This window comes from Papio anubis, chromosome 2, assembly GCF_008728515.1.
Source record: "Papio anubis isolate 15944 chromosome 2, Panubis1.0, whole genome shotgun sequence".
Lineage (NCBI taxonomy): Eukaryota > Metazoa > Chordata > Mammalia > Primates > Cercopithecidae > Papio > Papio anubis.
The window spans coordinates 121,353,795-121,369,264 of NC_044977.1; the positions used below are offsets into that span (position 1 = coordinate 121,353,795).

General features: G+C 44.8%; 1 protein-coding gene across 7 annotated transcripts in view; it reads left to right on the forward strand.

Moving 5' to 3' along the window:
- Window positions 1–14,814: 14,814 nt before the first annotated feature.
- Window positions 14,815–15,470, forward strand: part of MECOM (MDS1 and EVI1 complex locus) — a 598,968-nt gene continuing 598,312 nt past the window's right edge. For 4 of the 7 annotated variants that reach the window (XM_009201389.4, XM_009201392.4, XM_017955724.3 and 1 more), the window contains exon 1: window positions 14,815–15,227. In XM_009201389.4, coding sequence (XP_009199653.2) covers window positions 15,191–15,227 — 37 coding nt within the window. In that variant the 5' untranslated portion in view covers window positions 14,815–15,190. The remainder of the gene's footprint in view (window positions 15,228–15,470) is intronic. The other 3 variants (XM_009201393.4, XM_017955726.3, XM_009201390.4) reach the window with 1 other exon arrangement.

Here is a 15,470-nt window from a genome sequence, read left to right on the forward strand (position 1 = left end):
CAATGAGTTAGGAGACCACTGTTCTCAGCCAACCCGTTTGGGTTCAGACTTACAGGACAGACAGCAAGTAAGACACAAGTGTGAGCCAAATGCTCAAAACATGTCCAGAAGCTGAAATCCACTTGAAGCCCAGTTTTGATTCTGGACAAAGGAACAGTCATCTAGCACCAGAGTCTTATCACTGGGGAAAGGAGCTCCCACTGTCCCAATCTCCAGAGGTTTCAGAACTTACTAGGCTATAGTGGTCCTTACCAGACACGCCAAACAAAAGCAATGCTTATTTATTGCTGTACAATAAATCACCCCAACACAGCAGTGTAAAACAACACTGATTCTATTACACTCATGTGTTTTTGCTCCACAATATATGGGACCTCAGCTGGAAAGACTCAAATGCGTGGGGACAACTCATAATGCTGGGGTTTGAACTCATCCGGGGACATCTTCACTTATCTACCTGGCTTGCATGCTGGAATAGCTCAAAAGCTGGGTTCTCTGGTTCCCTCACCAGAGAACCTAGTGAGGGCTCTCTCTGTGAATTGGGCTTCTCACAGCATGGCTGCTGGGTTCTGAAATGAAGCATTCAAGAGGGAGCCTGCTGAGAGCAAATGTTCCCACAAACCTAGGCAGAAGCTGCATGAGCTTTTATAGCCAAACCTTAGAAGTCATTTAACATCACCCTGCACCACTCTGCCGGCTGAAGCCATCACAAACCCATCCAGATTCATGGAAAGGAGACGTAGATAGATCCCATCTTTCAATGGGAAGAATGTCAAAACATTTGGGACCATGTTATGAAACTGCCACTAGGAAAAATGAAGTGAAAGAGAAAAGTTTAAAAACACATTAGCTGCATATAAATATTGACTAAAACTGGAATAACCTAGTTTAGTTTATTAAAAAAAAAAACATATTGAAGACTTATCCTGTACCAAGTACTGTGCAAAGGGCCTGGGATACAGAGCTAAGGCAGAGCCCTCAAGGAACTTATAATCCACTGGAGAAAACAGATGTACAAGCTTTATTGTAACTGAAGGTCAAATGAGGAAACTGAATGAAGACATAGTATAAGAGTGCTATGATAACCTACAGGAAGGAATAATTAGCATAGTGAAGACGCTGTGTTGTCTAAAGGGAGGTATATGAGGTTAGAAATTGGTCAGACCTTAATTTGAATGTTACCTTCATCATTTGTTAGATTGAATTATGCAAAACTGCTTTGTTGTGGGTAAAAAAACTAGTTGACTATCAGCAATTTAATGTAGCTCAATGTACTACTAGCTAAGCCACCTCAAAAGTTATTTAACTTCTGGGAATATCAGTTTCTTGACCAGTAAACTGAGGTTAAAAATGTCATAGAATTATTGGCAAAAATAAGGTAACATATTATAAATGCCAGTATAGTGCTTAACACAGGGTAAGCACTTAATAAATAGTTGTTGTTCTGTAATTCTTCTTCTTCTTCTTCTTTTTTTTTTCACTTTGACCAGTGGTTTAATATAATCATTATTATTACTATCATTACCATGGAAAACATTAGGGACAATGCTGAATCTGAGATGACAATTGAAGGCTGAATATGATTTTGATGACCAGTGAAGAAAGGTAGAACAAAAGATTTTAGGCTTATCAAAAACATGTGAAAAAGCTATTTTTGTGATTCTACTTATAGGTGACACTCAGCTCTGCCTTTGTTTTGGGAGTCAGATATTTCATTTAAATAAAAGGATTCAAGAAAAAATTGAGGCCGGGCGCGGTGGCTCAAGCCTGTAATCCCAGCACTTTGGGAGGCCAAGACGGGCGGATCACGAGGTCAGGAGATCGAGACCATCCTGGCTAACACGGTGAAACCCCGTCTCTACTAAAAAATACAAAAAAGCTAGCCGGGCAAGGTGGCGGGCGCCTGTAGTCCCAGCTACTCGGGAGGCTGAGGCAGGAGAATGGTGTGAACCTGGGAGGCGGAGCTTGCAGTGAGCTGAGATCTGGCCACTGCACTCCAGCCTGGGCGACAGAGCGAGACTCCGTCACAAAAAAAAAAAAAAAAAAAAAAAAAGAAAAAATTGAAAGCGAAATTCACTAACAGCAAATCACCACAGGTATTTTCAGGTCTAGGCTTCCCAGTATTTTTATGGACTAAATAATCTGCAATCTTTCCCTTCACAAATCACTGAGGCATTCTGCTTAATAACTAATCAATGCTCTTGAAAAAAGGAAGGAAAGTCTCTGGGGCTCAACACAGTGGGAATCAAAATCCTGGCAGCCTGTGGTTATGGAACGGGAGACAATAGCCTTGAGAACTCAGGGTGTAGGTTTCAAAACTCTCATGGAGTCAGGACATAAAGCTCTGGCCCAACATGAGTTGGGGAGATAAAAACTGATACCCTTGCATAAATCTGTGTCTCAAAGGGCTACGTAATCGGTGAAATGCTGGTCTAGAAAAATCATCAACTCACTAGAAAAAGAAATAACAAGGAAGCTTCTATCTCATCTGGCCTCTGGGTTAAAAAAAAAAGTGTCCCCTGACAATTCTTTCCAACAGGCCTACTATCACTTACACCTGTGGTTCTAATTATATTTCCTCCATAGTTTGGGAAAAGCCAGGCTGATAAACTAGTGAAAAAATTGATAACACTGAAGCATCCAACAAAAGCAAAGGTAAAACCATTCTGAAAGGATATGTCAAGTAATTTTAAACATGATTTCCACAGAGAAAATCTTGTTGAAGGTGAACTCACAACTTAAAATTCTAAAGTATGGAAAAACAATTTTTCTGAGTAATGATTAGTAGGTACAACAAACAGAAGGATTAGAAAGATCCCATGGCCAGGCGTGGTGGCTTGTGCCTGTAATCTCAGCACTTTGGGAGGCTGAGGCGGGTGGATCACCTAAGGTCAGGAGTTCGATATCAACCTGACCAACATGGAGAAACCCCGCTTCTACTAAAAAATTCAAAATTAGCTGGGTGTGGTGGCACATGTCTAAATCCAGCTACTTGGGAGGCTGAGGCAGGAGAATCACTTGAACCCTGTAGGCGGAGGTAGAAGTGAGCCAAGATCGCACCATTGCACTCCAGCCTGGGAAACGAGTAAAACTCCATCTGTAAATAAATAAATAAATAAATAATAGTCCCTAGGAACTTCAGATAATGGAGTTGTCAGATAAAATAAATATATTTGAAACATTTAAAAACTTAACCTGGCCAGGTGTGGTGGCTCATGCCTGTAATCCCACACTTTGGGAGGTAGAGGCAGACAGATCACTTGAGCCCAGGAGTTCGAGACCAGCCTGGCCAACATGGTGAAACCCCATCCCTACTAAAAATACAAAATATTAGCTGGGCGTGGTGGCACGCGCCTGTAGTCCCAGCTACTCAGGAGGCTGAGGCAGGAGAATGGCGTGAACCCGGGAGGCAGAGCTTGCAGTGAGCCGAGATTGCACTATTGCACTCCAGCCTGGGCAAGAGAGAAAGACTCTGTCGAAAACAAAAACGAAAAACAAAAAGCAAAAACAACCCCAAAAAACTGAATTGTAAGGTAAAAAATAAGACAAGGCAGTGTGAAAAGATAACAGGCACATTTTAAAAAAGAATCAAATATAAATTATGGAAATTAAAAAAAGATAAAAAATTTAATTGACAGTTTAAATAGCTTATTAGATACAGAGAGACAATTAGAGAACTTGAATATAAATTTGAGGAAATTATTCAGAAGTCAGCACAAGATACTAAAGAGAGAATCTGTGAAAGAGGCTAATAAATACAGAAGATAGAGCAAGAAGATCTAACATATATCTCATCAGATAACAGGAAAAAAGAATTGAGAAAGTGAAGAAAAAGCAATATCTAAAAAGGCAGTGGTTGATGATTTTCTCTTATTGTTTAAAATTAGAATCCTTACATTTAGACAGTACAATTTTTGAGCAAAACATCTCCTTATCAAGGAGAATTGATACAAATATCCCCGCAAGGAATTTACAGCCTATGGAGAGAGATCATAGAGATACAGACAAAACCAACATGTAAAACTAAGATGCCATAGGTGATTGTGATTGTGATGGGGAGAGATTGTTTTTCCACTTGAAAGAACATATCAGAACTTTTAGGAGAGGAGGTGATGTTTGTTTTGAATCTCAAAAGATGGATAGTCTGAACATGTGAAGAAGATGTATAATTCACATCACTGCCTGCTTCATCTTCCTAAGGCAAATTCTGATAAAGTCATTCCCCTATTCAGAATCTTCAGGATCTCTCAGTTGTCTTCAAGATAAAGTCCCCAAATTTTGCCATTCATTCCAAGCCTCTGTGACATGTGTCCAACCTGTCTTTCCAAACCTATTTCCCACGAAGTTCCTTCCTGAATCCCATAACATAGGGTGCCTAATACCCTTGCTGTTTCTGGTGCACATCTCATGATTCCCCACCTCTCTTGCTATTTCCCCAATGTAGAATACCTTTGAATGAGAGGCAAAAATTTGGGGCTTTATCTTGACAGTGACTGAGGGATCTTGAAAATTGTCGTAGAAGAAAGACACTTTCAGAACAGTGTCTCAGGAAGGTTAAGCAGGCAGTGCTGTGTAGGGTAGATTAGAACAAGAGGTTCCTGTAGCTAAGTAGCTCTTGCTCCCTTCTTAAATGTTGCTCCACTTTGGGAGGCACAAGAGACACCAGACTGCTCAATTGGTTTGATGAAGAAACCTGCGTAATAGTTGATTCTGTAGAAATTTTGGACACAAATGTTGTGAAAAGCTCAGCAAAGCATTAACAACAGAAACAGATGTATCAAAATATCATTCACTATCTTGGCTTCTCTGCATTGGTGCTTCCACTGTAGCTAGAATTGAAGTTGTCTCCTAGAGCCCCTAAGAATAGCAAATGTCCTTGTGAGTCCAATGTATCCAATTTCAGAGTTCCAGTTCAATGTCAAACAGCTAAGTGAAAACCTGGATATGAGTTAGATAGTGATTTTTTGCTGATAAGCTATTACTTCTAAATGGGTGTAAGCCCAGACAAATCTTTTTTTTGGAAGACAGAGTCTCACTCTGTTGCCCAGGCTGGAGTGCAGTGGTGTGATCATAGCACATTGCAGCCTTGAACTCTTGGGCTCCCACCACAGCCTCCCAAGTAGCTAGGACTACAGTTATACACCACCATGCCCAGCTAATTTTTTTTTGTAAGACAGAGTCTTGCCATGTTGCCCAGGCTGGTCTCAAACTCCTGGGCTCAAGCAATCCTCCTTCTTTAGCTTCCCAAAGTGCTGGGGTTACAGGCATGAGTCACTGCACCTAGCCCTAGAACTATTCTTCAGTTTCTCTATGCAACAGAAATTCTTCCCATTTCAAAAAGTGTATTTTTCGAGAGTGTTTATAGAGTTGATTTGAACATTTTACTATCAAAACCCAGTACAAGAACATTATATTTTCTAAAATGTTTGAAATCCAAATCTTTTTTTTTTTTTTTTTTTTTGAGACGGAGTCTCGCGCTGTGTCACCCAGGCTGGAGTGCAGTGGCGCGATCTCGGCTCACTGCAAGCTCCGCCTCCCAGGTTCAGGCCATTCTCCTGCCTCAGCCTCCGAGTAGCTGGGACTACAGGCGCCCGCCACCACACCCGGCTAGTTTTTTTTTGTATTTTTAGTAGAGACGGGGTTTCACCATGTTAGCCAGGATGGTCTCGATCTCCTGACCTCGTGATCCGCCCACCTCGGCCTCCCAAAGTGCTGGGATTACAGGCTTGAGCCACCGCGCCCGGCCTGAAGTCCAAATCTTATCATGTTCCTGGTTTCTAGTGTATTTACATGAGCCCTCAAAGTAGATAATTCCATTGATGAGTCCTACAGTTTCTTCTGTGTACAATTGAGCTGTACAGAAATTGTTTCTTTCCCAACCCCAGAATGGTCATATACTCCTTTGTCTTAATCTTTGAAAATGGACTTTTCATTATAAAACATTTGCTATGGGACATGCATCATCATTTAAAAAAACATAGCTTTACTTCAATAGGTATGTTTCTGGGGAAAGTGAGTATAAATCAGATTTTTGTAAGTCAAATCATATTTTAAATGTCCCAGGGGAACTCATTATTTAATAAAATAGCACGAAGCGAATAATCACATTGTGATGTGGCTTTTCATAAAGCAGGGCACACCTGTATCACACTCTGTCATGGCTATAGGACTTCACTCCCCAGCAGAGTTTGAGGGTTGCCAGGTCTGCCTTGGACCTAAGTCAAGGGAATTAAGTTATTGAGTACTGAGGATCTTGTTACAAGGAAGTCTCATTTATAAGCTGTCTCAGCATGGATCCTATACTTTGTGCTTTAAAAAGATGTGGAAAGTCTGCTATACTTATAAGTTTAAAAGTATATCAAGCAAATTAAGTTGCTTTATGTCTATATTTCCTCATGTCAACCATAATCACTTGTTTGTTTGAGTAAAGAATTTAAAAGTCCTGTAGGTGTTAATTTTACAAATCTTTTATTTCCTGGCAGGAATCTAGACTGAATAAATAGTTTCATGTATTGAAAATATGGGCAACAACCAGATTTATGGAAGTGAAAATTTAAGAAACACTGAACAAATTTAAAAGCATGTAAAAATAATTTTAAAAGAAAGAAGAGAGAAAGAGTGCTTACTCCATTGAAAGCCACTTTCTCTTTGAATTGTCTTTGTGGCTTCCATCTCACAGGGAGAGAGCATGGTAATATAAAAACATTACACATCTTCAAATACTCACTTTGTATATATTGTGCAGAAATTCTTGCAATCATAAGGTCATGGGAGAAGCAATGCATCTGTCAGTGAATCTCACCGGCCCTCAGCATGTGGCCCAGGTCCTGTTGCCACAGGCTGACTGGGAGATGGTCAGGACTCTCCTTGTATGAGATGAACTGAGTTGTATGAGATGAACTGAGTGTAGTGTTGACTCTCATGAAATTGAGTTGTGAAAGCACAAGCACACAAGAATCCCTTAAAAATCCATCTGGCTAACCCGGTGAAACCCCATCTCCACTAAAAAATACAAAAAATTAGCCGGGCGCGGTGGCGGGTGCCCGTAGTCCCAGCTACTCTGGAGGCTGAGGCAGGAGAATGGCGTAAACCCGGGAGGCGGAGCTTGCAGTGAGCCGAGGTCGTGCCACTGCATTCCAGCCTGGGCGACAGAGAGAGACTCCGTCTCAAAAAAAAAAAAAAACCAAAAAAAAAAAAAAAAAAACAAAAAAACAAACAAACCCCAAAAACATACATAGCTAAGGGGCCAGGCATGGTGGCTCCTTCCTGTAATCCCAGCAGTTTGGGAGACTGAGGGAGGCGGATAACCTGAGGTCAGGAGTTCAAGACCAGCCTGGTCAACATGGGGAAACCATGTCCCAACTAAAAATACAAAAATTAGCTGGGCCTCGTGGTGTGCACCTGTAATTCCAGCTACTGGGGAGGCTCAGGCAGGAGAATTGCTGGAAACTGGGAGGCAGAGGTTTCAGTGAACCGAGATCGTGCCACTGCACTCCAGCCTGGGTGACAAAGTGAGACTCCATCTCAAAACAAAAAAACAAAAAACAAAAAACAAATCAAAAACCATAGCTAAAACCATTCTCTCTCTCTCCTCTCTCTCTCTCTCTCTCTCTCACACACACACACACACAGACACACACACGTGCCCATTTAAACGGAAATGTTAATATCTATCTGTATCAGTCAGTTCTATATATATCAAAGTCCTCAGGCTTCAGCTATTTGAGGGGGCAGTCTGCTGACTAAAGGCAACATATCTTATTGCAGATGGGAATGGGAAGAGCAGTATCCAAGACCCCTGACACACACTCTCTCTCTCTCTCTCTCTCACACACACACCCTTATCATTTTGCCGATTATGAATTGTTAGAGCTTGGAGCTCTAAAAAACTCTACTTATTAAATTTCTACTATGTAGCAGGTGCCATACTAGGTGCCTTGTATACATTGTCTTTAATCATCACAAGTATTCTGCAAGATGTACATACTTATTCTAATAATACAGAGGAGGTAACTGGGACTCTGAGAGGCTCAGTAATTTACCTAAAGTTACGCAGCTGGTAAAAGGGAGGACTGGGATTTGTACCTCCAGTGGTTTGATACTTAAGGTGTTTCAACTCTATCTTGTGACCCCAGAATTTATCTAATGTGTAATGGCCCTGAAATCTGAATACTGCCATCTTTTCTTAACAATGGCAACCATGGCTTCCAAAGCATTTTAATATATTAATCCTATGTGGGAAGAAATGACTATTTCCATGCTGCAGATGAAAACACAAAGTGAAGAATATAAGGCATAATCTCTTTCAAGATGTCCACAGCTGAAAGGAGAAGGAAGATCTGTAAACAAAAATCTGTAATGTAAGGAGGGAGAAATAAAAGCCATAGACTTGGCAGCAAAATACTGAATGGGAGGGGGGCGTGAGGAAAGTGGCGGTAAGGGATGTCAATCAGACAAGAATCCAGGAGGCCTTGCAGGTGGCATTTGGTCCCTAAGCTCAGTGGTCAATGCATGTGACAGTCTAGGGTTTCTGCAGTGGGCCAGAGGAGATGTAGCTTTTACTTGGATAGGTTCGTTCACTCCATCCTCTCCCGTGACCACGGCAGAAAGCCGGATTTGAAATGAAGTTCAATCACAGAGGCGTCCTGATTTAAGACTGAAGAAAGAAAACCTGGCCAGGTACATTCTATTGCAGTGCATCTCCAACTTTAATGTTCTAGTGAATCACTTGTTAAAATGTCAATTTTGATTTAGTAAGTTTGGTTGGGGCCTGAGATCTTGAGTTTCTATTGAAATCCTGGCGATGCTTGATGTTGCTGGTCTGCGACTACACTTCGAGGAGTATCTGCATCACCTAGGAGCCTGCCGAGAAATGTTGGGCCCCACCCCAGGATTACTGAATCAGAATCTGCATTTTAACAAGATCCCCAGGGGATTCGTATGTAGATTACACTTTGAGAAATACTCTTCCAGGTAATTCTTTTTTCGATGGAAGGGACCCCAAGAGGTCCAGACTTCCCAGGACATCGCTCAGGAGCAGTCTGGTTTCTTTCCGGAGCTCAAGTTCCGTGCCCCGTGAAGTTACTCCTCCTGATTCTAAACCAGTAGCAGCTCCGGGAGTTTGCTCGCCTCATAATCCTCCTTGTTGGGTTCCTTTCCACCCCAACCCGCACCTCCCTGGGGCGCTCCAGCTGTTTCCCACCCCCACGCCCAGGCGGCTACTGTGCACAGCTGGAGCCCTAAGCGGTGGGAACACCAGAACTGCGGCGGCCAAGAAAACCAGGCGAGGGCGCCGCAGACTAGGCTGTGCTGGAGGAGGCCGCTCCGAGCCGGGAGAGGGCGGCCAGAGCGGCGGGTGGGGGACCGCGAGCTTAGCATCTGGTGCCAATAGGCACGGCCCTGGCGCAGCCCCACATTCCCACACTGCAGGAGCCTAGGCTCGCCACCTGGGAGGTGGCGCGCATCACCCCAAACTGCGTTTCATAAACCCTTCGGGAAATAGTTCCTCAACCCCATGGACTAGTAATCAGCCAGACGTTCTCTCCAAAGAACTGCTGATTATAATCCTTGATCGGGTCGGGGGGCCTAGATTTTAAATCGACTATTTAATGTCATCATCGTCATTATTATTAAAAGCCAGCTACCCGGACCGCTCCCTGCTCCCCGTCCCTTATATACACATCAGAAGTTGGATGGGAGGATGTTGAACTAGGGGGAGGGAGCAGGACTGTAAAACCGAATGATTTGCTAAGAAATCCGGGACCGAAAACGCAATTTACAAAACGGCGAGTTTTACAAGGTAGAGAAGGTGACTGGCCAGAAATCGCCCGGCCGCCGAACACCAGCTGCGCGTGCTCGCCGAGCCGGCTGGCCCCGAGCGCGCCTCGCTGTGCAGTGCAGCCCTGGCAGCGCGAGGATTTCGCAGGAAGAGGAGGCTGTTCCGTGTCTCAGGCCCTGGCGTCTAGTCGCTGTGGAAAGGGGTGCCCCCAGCCGCCCCACGCCCCTTGCGGCCCGCGGCGCCCTTTCCCTGGCTGGACGCGGAAGCCGAGTTAGCCCTGCGCTGTCGCCTCGCCGGCGTTCAAAGCGCGCGTTTCTCTGCAAGCTTTCCTTTTAGGGCAAAGCGTGGCGGATCATTCAAAGTTAACACCTTCTGCAGCAGCTGCTGCCTGGATGTGCGCTTATATGTGTGTGTGTGTGTGTTTCTCTGACAGTGTCAGACAAAACAGGTAGTTTTAACATTAAAACCTACGTGTTTTATCTCGAGGCTTATCAGGTTTGTTCAAACTTTTGTGAGTGTGTGTGTGTAAGTGCGCGCGTGTCTCCACCCTCCTCTCACTCCCCCAGCCCCACCCCCACCCTGCCTGTGCAGGGCGAAGTAGTCCTATATAGCGATGATAAATATCCCTGTTGATCACTTGATTGATTACCTCCCTGAAAGGTCACGCGGGCTCGCAGTAATTTCCTTTTGCCTAAGGCTCCCTTTTCACTTTTACTCCGGCACGACAGCTCCGAGTACACGGGATCTTTATTTTTTATTTTAACCCCTAAATGCAACCCCTCCCGAAAACAATGCAGACAAGAAAAATCGAATAAAATCAACTCGAGACCTTTTCGCTCACTCTCAGCCTCCCTCTCCATCTTGCTCCATTCTTTCTTGTCGCCCCCGCCCCTCCTACTTCAGCCCCCCTCCTCAACTCAGATGTATTCTGGACACTATTTAATAGATGAGTGTCTTGCAAGTAAACTCAGGCGTCCCTTGGGTCTGCATTTCATGTCTGTGACTCTCTCCTTTTCTCTCCTGTGGACTGAAAATTCGGATTTAAACCACTAGACAAGCTATTAATTTAGCTAGGCTACCCAGGGTCCTGAACCCAATTAATTTCTAATAATTATAGCCCAAGGGGGCTAGATAGATCTCCCTGCCTCTTTCTTTTATTGCCACTCCACACCACCGAGGTCAGCGTATAATAATAAAGTGTGTATTTTGAAAGCGATCTCCAGAACAGTGAGTTATTGCAATGAATGAAAATTGTTTCCATTTTGGCTAATTGAGCCGGTGGCCGAAAGCTGGAGCCCTGAGACTAAATAAAGAGGACTGTTTCATTTCAACATGAAGAAACCCCTGCCTAGCTCTGGTCACCCAGCAAGAGTTTAATTTCTTAACAGCCAACCTGAAACCTAACGTTGGGTAAACAGTATTAATAATTGCATTACAATGATTAAATTAATCTTGCTGGTAGCCAGGAGAATATAGGTTGTGATTGAATAGCATGATGTAAAGTTCACTGCACAAAGACAATAGGCCTAGAAATACCTCCATAAAGAATTCAAACTTTCTTCCAGAGATACTGTGGGGCCGGTTCAATTATAATGAGAGGAAAGGAAAATTTCCTGTTGCATGTAATGTTTTGAAAATCGGTTATTTGCCATTTCTAACATTAATTTAAAAAACATAATTGGGGAAGGGATATACTTGTCTGTGTCTTTCTCGTCAATGTCCCATCTTCCTTCTAACTTCCATCTCAGTCTCTTCACTTCTGCTAAACAAACAAACAAAAAACCAAAACAAAAAGTGACAGCAATAAAACAAGCAAATCCAGACAACCCGTAAACGCATCGACTTTCCAACGAGGCACTGCTTCCAGGATGCCCGCTTCCGTAGGAGAAAACACAAGAAAACGTTGGAATGCATCCTACTGTCCCCCAAGAAAACGAATTTCAGGAAGAGAGGGAAAAGCGAGAGGTGGGGCGGGGGCGGGTAGCAAGGGCAGCTCCGCCAACTTGTTGGAGGCCTCTTTTCTCTTGGGCCAGCGACAGCTCAGACATCCCATCAGAGGGTGTCGGGAACTCCAGGGGCCGCTGAACAGACAGTCACCTGCTCTGGTCTCACGGCTGGGATCTGGGACAGGTGGAAGTGACAAGGTCCAGGCACTTGAGAATGGGAACCGGCCGGGGCGGACGCGCAGAGGTCGCTGCGCTATCAGCCTCGAGCGCGACTGGTTGCTGCTGGTTGTTTGCTCCATCAGGTTAAACGCACTTGAACTAGCAGCTTAGCTCTTTATTAGCGCTTACTTAGAGCAGAAAGTGAATGATAAAGAAAGAAAAAGAAAAGGAGAGAAAAAGAAAAAGAAGCCTAGCTTTTAGGTTTGAAAAGAAAAAACGAATGATATTGCGAATACTATTTTTATTTTTTTATTTTTTTAAAGACGATGCCTGGTCTTTTCACAATGGCTTGGGTCTCGGGACACAGAGGAGTTTGCGTCTATTATTTGTTAGAAAAGGTTGGATTTTCTCGTGGCCCGAAACTGTTGGAAAGACCAGGGAGAAAGACTGGAGCGCTGAAGCCACAGCGGAGACTTCAAAACCAGAAGGGGAGGGGTGCTCCAGCCGCGCCTCATTCCGCCTCCCCCTCCACCAACCACCCTTCTAGAAAAGTTTAAAAGACAGGGACCTTTAAATTTGGAGGTTCGGAGACTCTGATTTACTTCAGTCTTCCACCTCCCACCCAGTTCCCCTCACAGAACCCACCCCCTACCCCCCCAACCCTCCACGTGGTTTATAATTTCTCAGCAGCAACAGCAAGCTCAGCTTCACGTGTGGGTCTTGCATTTAATCTCAGAGTTTGGTACCTTGGTCCCCTCCTTTCCTAGGAACATTTCCTGCACCCCTCTTAACCTCCCGTCTCCAGGGGAACCCGGATATAGACAGACCCCCTGGGGATGAGGTGAAAGGGATTAGCCGGAGGAGTGGAGGGGAGGATGGCAGTTCTTTTCTTTTCTTTCTTTCTTTCTTTCTTTTTTTTTTAAAGCTCCCTTGGCTGTTGGGCACCAAGGCAAGGTACTCAGCTGCCCCTGGGTGTCTGGCAGGGAAGGTGAGGACTAGGGGGACAAGACCTTCTAGATTTTGACAGCTGGGATCTTCAGGCGCTGCTGGTCAGTCCCCTGGCCTAGGGGATGGTCCCTAGAGAGTCCCTTACACCGATCAGAAGCAGCCTTGTGAACTTCTTGCCAGTCAGCCTAATGTTTTTCTCTCCCTAGAGATTTTGTCCCCTCTTCCAAAAGCTCTCAAGCCCCATTTCTCCTTTTCCTCTGAGGACATTTGCTGGTCAGAGGGAAGGCACTTCTCCATCTAAACTGAGGGAAGCTGGTGGAGTCACATTTTGGGGGAACTTTTAGTCAAACACTTGTGAGAACCTAACAGAATGTTGGAATGGCTGGTGCTTTTGCACACACCAAATGTGTTAGTACACTCACCTTTATGCACAGGACAGCGGGAATTCTAGGTCTGGAAAAAAACCCAGGTGCCTCTTTAATTCAGGGTGGATGATAGAGTTCTCTTGTGCCCACGTGTGTGGGCACTAGAGCCTTCTTTTTTGGAAGTTGTTTTACTCCTGTTCTGAGTAATTCCCTCCTCTATCTTCCTACTTCCCTTCCTCACATTTCAACCTTATACATCTGTCTCCCTTGAGACCTGTAGCTTGGTTCTCCAGGGACCTCTATCTTACAGTCAAATGCCCACAGAATTACACAGCTCTGGAGAAAGGAAAATGGTTAGCATCCTTAACAAGGACAAATTCTTTGAACTTTGATTCTCTGGAATAAAGAGATTTGCAGGCCATTGATACCCTTTGGGGTTGAACCTTGCTATTTGCTCTCTCATACCCGCAGTCCTAGATTTGATAATAAATACCAACAGGTACAGCCAGGCATTCTCAGTGATTCCCCTTCCCCTCCACAGTCTTTGCCAAACTCATGCCCAGGACCTGCTTTTCTTTTCCTTTAACTTGAACATCAAGGAATGTTGCAGCACCGAGACTGAAAAGATTGTAATTTTCTTTTATGGTGTCTGGCAGGATTTGCAACAGATATTAATGGGGACATAAATAGCACATGGAAGATATTGAACAAAACTGTTTAATGCAAGACGGTTGTACCAAAAGAAAATCTATACCTAGTTGGGATTGATTCATACCTTGTACACAGCTAGTCCCTATAGGAATTCCCATTTCTGAGTGGCACTTCATTGGTAAATCCTGTAATTAAAGGAAATTTCAACAATGTGTTTTTTGAAGAGTGTGTGATTTTCCCCCCTATTCTTCTTTCTTTTGACCACGAGGTTGTAGGTTTAAGCGAGTGAGTGAAAATGGCAGGCAGGCTGAGCTGCATCGGGAGGCGACCGGGGCAGCGGTGGGGGAGGCCGGAAGGTGACAGCCGACCTTTGGGAAAGCAGGAGGTCTTGGATGTCAAATGCCCGCGCTGGCCCGGACCCGGGAATCAAGGGTGATCATTACTAGTTGGTAGGGAAATAATACTGAAATGTCCCAAGGATGGCAGCAAGCATTGGTATTACAGCTAAAATCGAGGAAAAAACCAGTTATTTATTCTGCTTACAACCCTGAAAGCGGAAGCCGCAATAGCTTCAGTAGCAGTAGCAGCGGCAGCAGTAGATTTCTCAAGTTCAGGATGATTCTCACTTTCTCCTGGATTATTAGCCGAGGGTCCAGCCCTTCTAGTTCTTTAACAGAAGGGTTTTTAAAAAATGTTTTTAAAGTTTTTTTTCCCCCCTCGCTTCTTGCTTTCCTTATAGATGGTATAGAAAAATGTCTGCAATTTATGGTGGGAAAAACAATAACAATAATCATGATACAAGCTTATTGGTGATTCTAACACGGAATCAATCTTCTGCCCAAGCCTTTTCAATTGCCCCCTCCCCTTTTTTTGGGCGAGGTGTCTGCTCCCCTCTGGCTCCCTGCGTTCGCTCCCCGCCCCCCGCCGCCCTCCCCGCGGCTCCCTTTCTCCGCCTCCTCGGCGATTGCCATCTGACAAGATCTCCAAATCAAAGTGATAAATCGCTCCAAACTTTTTTTGGCGGCGCTGAGATGTTGGAGGGGCGTCTAGCGCGCATGTGCGAAGGTGTCCAAACTGACAATGCTGGAGAGATAGCGAGTGTGGATTGAGAGAAAGGGAGAGAGGGAGGGAGAGAGAGTGAAAGAAGAAAAGACAGAGAGTGACTGTGTGGAAGAGAGAGAGACACAGAGAGAGAAACAGGAGAGAGAGAGAGAGAAACAGGAGAGAGAGAGAGAGAGAGAGAGAGGAGAGAGGGAGGGAGCGAGAGGGAGAGCAAAAGAAGGAAAGGATCCAAGAAAAAAAAGCCCCAACCACACACCAGCGGCTGCAGGACTGGGCACAGCATGAGATCCAAAGGCAGGGCAAGGAAACTGGCCACAAGTAGGTGCAATATCCCTTTTCTATTGGCTTTTCCCCCTCCTCTGCCATCTTGCATATCTGTCTCTAGCGCTCCGGGAGGGAGCTCGGGCTGCCTCTTGCGCCGGGGCCCCCAGGTGGAGGAGCCAGGCCTGTGCAGCAACGGCAGGTTCCAGCCTCTGCCCCCGGTCGCCCGCGCTCTCGCTCCCGGGTTGGGCGTCGGAGGAGCCTGGGCAGCCCTCAGCCCATACACCGACCAGCTGTAAG